This window comes from Helianthus annuus, chromosome 11 (genome assembly GCF_002127325.2).
Source record: "Helianthus annuus cultivar XRQ/B chromosome 11, HanXRQr2.0-SUNRISE, whole genome shotgun sequence".
In the NCBI taxonomy this organism is placed as follows: Eukaryota; Viridiplantae; Streptophyta; class Magnoliopsida; order Asterales; family Asteraceae; genus Helianthus; species Helianthus annuus.
This window is the reverse complement of record NC_035443.2, coordinates 82,526,889-82,534,616: the sequence shown is the minus strand read 5'-3', so window position 1 is coordinate 82,534,616 and position 7,728 is coordinate 82,526,889. Positions and strand designations below refer to the sequence as shown.

General features: G+C 35.1%; 1 protein-coding gene across 2 annotated transcripts; it reads left to right on the top strand.

Annotated features, from left to right (window-relative positions):
- The first annotated feature begins 1,628 nt into the window (after positions 1-1,628).
- On the top strand, positions 1,629-4,518 carry LOC110889897 (40S ribosomal protein S15a). 2 transcript variants are annotated; one of them, XM_022137472.2, is made up of 4 exons: positions 1,629-1,741; positions 1,974-2,124; positions 3,247-3,407; positions 4,230-4,518. In XM_022137472.2, exons 2-4 carry the CDS (start codon positions 1,992-1,994, stop codon positions 4,326-4,328), a joined length of 393 nt encoding a protein of 130 aa, XP_021993164.1. In that variant the 5' UTR covers positions 1,629-1,741; positions 1,974-1,991; the 3' UTR covers positions 4,329-4,518. The 2 variants fall into 2 exon arrangements, with proteins under 2 accessions (XP_021993164.1, XP_021993163.1); XM_022137471.2 differs by having other exon boundaries at positions 1,699-1,800.
- Positions 4,519-7,728: the final 3,210 nt, after the last annotated feature.

The following is a 7,728-nucleotide window of genomic DNA, read 5'->3' as shown; positions in this document are numbered from 1 at the left end:
TTCACAGGTTTAACATAACGTGCGGGTCCTAGATCGACTTAGTTATAACTAAAGAATTCCCGCCGCATTGCGGCGGGTCGCAATTCTAGTTTTATACAAAATATAACATTTTTTAATTTATTTTTTATCCTATTTACAAAATATAACAATTTTGAATGTATTTTTTCTTTACAATTTTATAATAATTTAACATTTTACAAAAATATAATTTTTTAACCAACAAAATATAACATTTATAATTCTTTTTAAAAAATATATAACAACGTCATCCATATCCATCTAATAATCTAACAAATATTTTAAAAAAATATAACAATTTTTAATGTATTTTTAATAATATTTAAAAAATATAACAAGTTTAATTAATTTTATAAAAAAATATAACATTTTTTAATTAATTTTTATCCTATTTTAAAAATATAACAAATTTTAATGTATTTTTTATTAACAATTTTTTAATAATTTTTTAACAGAAAATATAACATTTAACAAAAATATATATCATTCGTACTTGATCAGTTTTGTATGAAACTTTAGAGTAAGCGGGTTGCTCGTCACCCAATGACTCTTGCGCGTAAGAAGGCTCACCAACGTCTTCTTGTACTCCTGAGGCACCACTAACGAAAAAGTTATTGTCATATTCTTCCTGGCCGTACGAGGCACCGTAACCGGCTTCATAATATGGAGACTCATAACCATGATCATGGCTAGACACGACTAACTGGAAAAAAAATAATGGTTAAATCATAACGGCACATCTAAAGGCCTTCATTATAATAAGTAAATTTATTTTTATCTCGTTCAGATCTGGTAACAACGGTTGGCGGGGCATAGCAAGCTAAAAAAACCAACGGGTAAAAGTTAATGGTAAGTTTAACGCCGAATAGAAAAAAGTAAATATATACTTACCTCGTTGAGGTCTGGCAACAAGGATTCATTATGATGGGGACGAAAGTCGGACACGACCTCCTCCGCATGATCATCATTTCCTCTCCCATCGTAAGAATCAGGGACATTAGACCCCTCCTAATACAAGCAGTGTGCTAAGTATTTCATAAAAAAACAGAAAAAGTTAAAAAAGTGCTACACCACACTGCTTTCCGGAATAAACGTGCTCGTGTCTGTGTCGGACGACTCACCGAAAATGTGGTTGAACCAAGACATGTTTGTTAGCAAATGTGAATATATAACGAAGACGATATATGTCATCGTCTTCTTTATCGTTTAAATAGGGGAAGGAGAATGCAAATTCATAATTCAACATGGGTTGTATAGGGCTTAAGTCAATCACTTTATGTCACTTTTGAGTGACAGAAAGCTACCTCGTACCTTCTTTAAAAAGTAATACGCATCGTATAGGCCTATACAATACGTATTCGGTTTGCATGTGAACCGTAGATGCCAGCTTTTACGTACAACCTAATACTAATACGCATCGTATAGGCCTATACGATCCGTATTACTTTTTATAATGGAGACATTGTCAGCCATTGATTGACCTTGAAGTTTGAACCAACCCTAATATGCATCGTATAAGCCTATACGACACGTATTGAAGATGTCGATTTAATATTCAAAAGTGTGCGAATAATACAATCCATAAGAAAACAGTATAGGTCCAGTATTTTAAGAAAGCCCACCCACGGGCCCAAATGAGACCATATAGCCCAAACCCTAATTCATATACCCACCCTCTCTAATAACCCATTCACCCGCACGCCGCTTCCATTTTCATTTCAAGGTAACCCTCATTCACATCAAAATTCAATCTTTTTGTTTAATTTGAAACTTTCTAACAAGGTATTACACTCACATGATCTTTCAACCAATTGTTCAGTCACACCATTTTTATTTTATTTCTATCAAATTTTAATTTTCATATATAAATAATCATGTCATTTGATGCATCAAGCTGTGAAAAAAATGTTGTTCTTGGTAAGATTTGGGTTTAGTTTGTGTTTTTTTTTCTTCAGGGTTTTGAGTTTTTGAAGATGGTGAGAGTAAGTGTTCTTAATGATGCTCTTAAGAGCATGTACAATGCTGAGAAAAGAGGGAAAAGACAGGTCATGATTAGACCTTCTTCAAAAGTTATCATCAAGTTTCTTATGGTTATGCAGAAACATGGTTAGTTACTTCAACTTATCCTTCCTTGTATGAATCTTTGTGTTATTATGTTTATTTATAATTTTTTTTTTATATTTATGGTTGTATTTTATGTATACAACATAGTATCTGGTATTTTTTAATCATTTTATATATAATAATATTTGTTTTTATATAAATGTATTTTTATAGGGTTAGGCTAAAATGAAAACTTATCCGAGTTTAGAGAACTCGGCCTTGCCTTACCAAAGGTTTTTTCAAAATATTTTTTTATCAAAAATCCTAAAAAAATATTTTTTCCAAAAAAATAAAAAACAAAAAATAGTTTTTTTTTTCATTTACGGCAGCCGTTAGTGATGTCATCAGTTTTTTACAGTGTTGTAAGCGGCCGAAAACACCTCTTTGGATTTTTAAATTTTTTTTAGACTTAAATGCCATTTTAGTCTCAGTGTTTGGGCCATTTTGCCAGTTTAGTCCAAAGGTTTCATTTTTAACCTGTGGGTCCAAAAAGGTTTCACAGTTGCCATTTTAGTCCACTTGGTTAACTTCAATCATTTTTTTTCTGTTAACCAGAAGGCCAATTTGGTCATTTTGTATGTAATTCTGTTAACTAAAAGGGCAATTCAGCCATATAAAATGACCGAATTGGCCTTCTCGTTAACAGAAAAAATGGATGAAGTTAACCCAGTGGACTAAAATGGCAACTGTGAAACATTTTTTGGACCCACAGGTTAAAAATGAAACCTTTGGACTAAACTGGCAAAATGGCCCAAACCACAGGGACTAAAATGGCATTTAACTCTTTTTTTTTACGGCAGTCTTTTTAGGGTGTGAAAAAAATGGGGGCAAAACTCGCATGGGAAGGCTGAGTTCTCACAACTCGAAAGGGTATTCCCTTGATCTTGATCCATGTATTTTCAATATGTTTAATAAAAGTTATATAAATAGTAGGTTTGGTTAGGCCCATGACATGAGCCGGCTCAAGCGCTGATTGGGCTAGTTTTATTAAACACATTAATTTTCAGGCTTAGACTCGAGTAGCTTTTAGCGGTTTGATGCTTACTAGTTCATGGACGGCTTGATTTGTTTACAAGGTTTAATGATTTATTAAGGTGATTGTTGTTTTGTTTGCATATGATGCAGGTTACATTGGTGAGTTTGAGTATGTTGATGATCACAGGTCTGGTAAGATTGTGGTGGAGTTGAATGGAAGATTGAACAAATGTGGGGTTATTAGTCCAAGGTTTGATGTTGGTGTCAAGGAAATTGAACCATGGACCGCTAGACTCTTGCCTTCTAGACAAGTCAGTGTTCTATCTTTCACTTGTTTATTTTTATATTATTATTCACGGGTTGTTTGATTTGCTATTTGGAACTAGTTATCTGATTATTGTAACCTGAAGAATTTATAATAATAAAAAAACTATAAGGGGTTCTGTAGATTAAGGTTTATAGTTTTGTTTTTTATTTTTATGTAAAAACAACCAAAGGCATGTAGAATAAATAAGAGTTAAATGTCATTTTAGTCCTTGTGGTTTGGACCATTTTGCTAGTTTAGTCCAAGGTTTCATTTTTCGCCTGTGGGTCCGAAGAGGTTTCACCGTTGCCATTTTAGTCCACTTGATTAACTTCATCCATTTTTTCTGTTAACGAGAAGGGCAATTAGGTCATTTTATACGTAATGCTGTTAACTGGAAGGGCAACTAGGCCATATAAAATGACCGAATTGCCCTTCTCGTTAACAAAAAAATGGATGAAGTTAACCCGGCGGACTAAAATGACAACGGTGAAACCTTTTTGCACCCACATGCGAAAAATGAAACGTTTGGACTAAACTGGCAAAATGGCCCAAACCACAGGGACTAAAATAGCATTAACTCAATAAATTAATCTTTTGGTTGTATATACAACTTTTTTCAGCCATGGACACCTCACGTATGTGTTGCACACGCCTAGGCTTTTAAGACCTTAACGCCTTGGACCTTTTAAGCCAAAGTGCATGAGTAGTTCCCGATAGAGGTCACAAGTTCGAATCCCACATCATTGGTTTTCTGTTTTAACCCTTTGAAGGCTACCTCTAGCTTCATTATTAAAACTAATTGTCTAATACGCAATGCACCATGCAGTTTGGCTACATTGTGTTGACTACATCAGCCGGAATCATGGATCATGAAGAAGCTAGGAGAAAGAATGTTGGTGGTAAAGTTCTTGGTTTCTTTTACTAAAAACATGGTAATTCAATCACTGTTTTAGGCGTACGCCTTTTAGGATAAGATCAAAGGAGGCGAGTTTGGATTTTTGGTGTTTTGAAATCGAATTTTGTCAAGGAAACTTGTCGTTTTGTATGCATTGTATGACTTATTATTTCACAGTTTGTTTCTTTATGCTATATCATACATTCTGGTTTGGGAGTTTTATGTTTATAGTTTCGGAACATGAGTGAAAACAATAATGATACGCGTGAAACAACTAACTAGATGTACCTGGAATGTTTCACTAATCTTTAGAATAGACGTTCGGCTGTGAAGTATCCTATTTTACAGTGAAGAAATACGAATCGTGTGAAAGTTTGTAACGCATGAACTACGTGTTTAATATGTAAACCATGTTTATCGAATTGGTTTATTGATCTGGTATGGGGCCCTTTGTAAACCAGTTTAGTAACCATACCTGTTTGGGCCAAACTGGTTTTCAAATCGAGCCAGTTTAGACCAAAAAAGCAGTTTTGTGCACCTCTAACTTAGTTTAGCTAGATAGAAGGAAATATACACAACAGAGAGCATACAAGCTGAGTTACAAAGGTAAATACACAACAGATGAAAGGTTTTGAAGAGCCAGGTCATGTGGCAAATGCCTTAGACAGATAACTGGTTAGGACAAATGACCCGCGAGGACCACACGTCACTTTAGACACACTAGGATAGAGGAGACAAAAAGGTCATTCTGACACTATCGTCTAGCCAATGACGTTCTCCGGATCACTGCCTCCTTAAACTCCACTAGCGGTTATTGCAAGAGAGACCAAAAGGACAACTGATGTCGACGTCTAGCCAATCACGTTCTGTAGATACTGCTCCTTTTAACCTCCACTAACGATTATTACATAGGAGACCACAAGGACGTCCTGACAGTGACGTCTAACCAATGACATTCCGTGAATACACACCCTCTTCTGCTGCCACTAACGGCCAACGCAGAGGGGACAAAAGAGATATCCTGAAAGCGACGTCTCATCCAATATCTTATCACCATCCTGGTTATAAATGTCACATTTTTGCTTAAGCTGAAGTGACTCCATTCTCCCTGCTCTCACTCTCATTCTTACTCAAAGAGAGATTTATTTTCACGTCGGAGGGAGGTTACGAGAAAAACCTCAATATCTCCTTCTCATGACGCGCCAAACGGTGTTTTAAGTTTAGAACATATGCTACTCTCAACCCACCACTCAGTTCCTATACCCCGAATCCAAAAAATTAATATGAAAAGTGAAATACACAAAAATCAACTCAAACAAAAAGATCAATCACCCTAAACATTAAACAAGATGAAAAACCGATTCAAATAGATTATACATAATCATCTTGCAGTAAAGAGCCGATATTTCCATAATTAACTAATGATGGTGTTGAGATGGAGGGGCTAGGGGTGAGGGAGAAGAAAGATAAAGCATGATTTTCATATATGTTTTTTTACGGCTAATTCATTCACACACCCTAAAACCTACTCCTACATCTGTACAAATGTCCATCATAGGACTAGAACCCTCAACCATTGGGGATGAACACCTTATTACCACTAGGCTACGTGCCTTTTGGTTTCTCATATATTTTTAGGCTTGATCTAAATGGACCCCCTCATTACAAGTTATACCCCCTCTATGAGGGAAAAAGTGACGGGCCCCACCTGTAAGTATATGAGATGAGGGGTACATTTTATAGCACCCTATTTATATATAAATATTTTTAATTGTTGAAGAATAATGATATTTTAGAGAGAGTGAAATAACATAAATGTTTTACTTTTTTAAGAGACAAAGGAGATTTTGTTAAAACAAATCGTTGCTTAGCAAGATGCTAAAGTATAAACGATAAAGATACACTATTTAACACCCTATCCCGGAACATTAACACCCTAACCCGAAACACGGACGGATGTATCATTCTTACGGATATCAAATCCAAAAGTTAATCCAAACAATTTAATAAAAAAGATCCTAATAACATTTCATAGATTACATAACTTAATAAATCTTGATCTTCAATGCACTCCTCACTTGTTCCCTAGGTTTCCCAGAATGCCTATCAGACACACTGTCACACCCCAACCGCTGGTAGAAATATCAAGGTGGGATGGAATAGATTGCTCAAAACATTATAACTTGCTATAAATGGCAATAATTTAATAACTCATATTTCATTGATAACTAAATTCAAGGTATATTGTTTGGAAACAAGAAATATAAGTGAAACAAAACACAATTAATATGAAAGGAAATACATAAATTTAAATAGTGCGTTTCTAAGTCCATCCTAATAGATTTCTTGAAACTTCTCAATCATCAATTTCCTCCGATATATATTAGAGTAACGCTCAACAAATAAAACATTGATGAGCAAACAAGTTTGTCTACTAGCATACGTATAGAAAGTTGACTCAATCCAAACATGACATAAAATGTATACCGAGGCATAAATTACATAGGCTAGCTTGCAACAAATAGATGTCAAACTAATTGTGTCCACATTACGTAATCCTGTCACCGAAGCGAATAAGACCGCTATACAATTGATTGCTTAAAATAGACCCTTCCTAAGGGCGATGTGCTACTCCAATAGCACTATACATGTTAAGGTTGACTCATGAAGTTAATGATAGGTATTGTGTAAGAATGACTTCTAGCATGTAGGAACCTAAGTATATCACATTAGCATGTATAAATGGATTGGTTGATTATATCATGTGATTTCTTGTGTAAGTGTGAATTTGATAATTTATATATATTGCACCCAAATTGTATTAAAAATAAAAGGGGTCATGTATACTTACGGTTTGCATAGAAGTTCCACGTAAGTGAGTTGATGTGTTTGGGAGTTTGGGAACGCCGAGTTAGCCTTCAAGGATAAATAAGGCGTGTAAGTATTATGGGTTGGATTAGGAATTTGTATGCGAAATTGTAACTTAGTATGAAATTACATAAAAGTTATCTTTTTAAAATACTCAAATTAGACACTATGTTTATGTGTTTTTCATGGGCACTATTTAGGGCTGTTCAAAAAGCTCGTGGCTAGAAGCTCGCTCAGATTTAGCTCGGAAAAGGCTCGCTCGATATGGCTCGGTTTGAAAGTGAGACGAGCCGGCTCGGCTCGGCTCATGATGAGCCAAATTGGCTCGGTTTGGCTCGCTTGGTAGCTCGGCTTGGCTTAGCTCGAATTATTTTACTTATAATATATTTTAGAGTAAACTGTCATTTTAGTCCCTGTGGTTTGGTCACTTTTGCCATTTTAGTACAAATTTGAAACCTTTTTGCATCTGGGTCCCTGTGGTTTCATTTTTTTTGCCATTTCGGTCCAAAAGTGAAATCAGGTCATATCTGTCATATAAATTCCTGTTATTTTGTCATTTTCC

Excerpts from the sequence above, each read along its gene's own strand:
- LOC110889897 (XM_022137472.2), top strand. The coding sequence starts at position 1,992 with ATGGTGAGAGTAAGTGTTCTTAATGATGCTCTTAAGAGCATGTACAAT. Across the intron at positions 2,125-3,246 it reads TATGGTTATGCAGAAACATG|GTTACATTGGTGAGTTTGAG; the intron begins GTTAGTTACTTC and ends CATATGATGCAG. Across the intron at positions 3,408-4,229 it reads GACTCTTGCCTTCTAGACAA|TTTGGCTACATTGTGTTGAC; the intron begins GTCAGTGTTCTA and ends TGCACCATGCAG.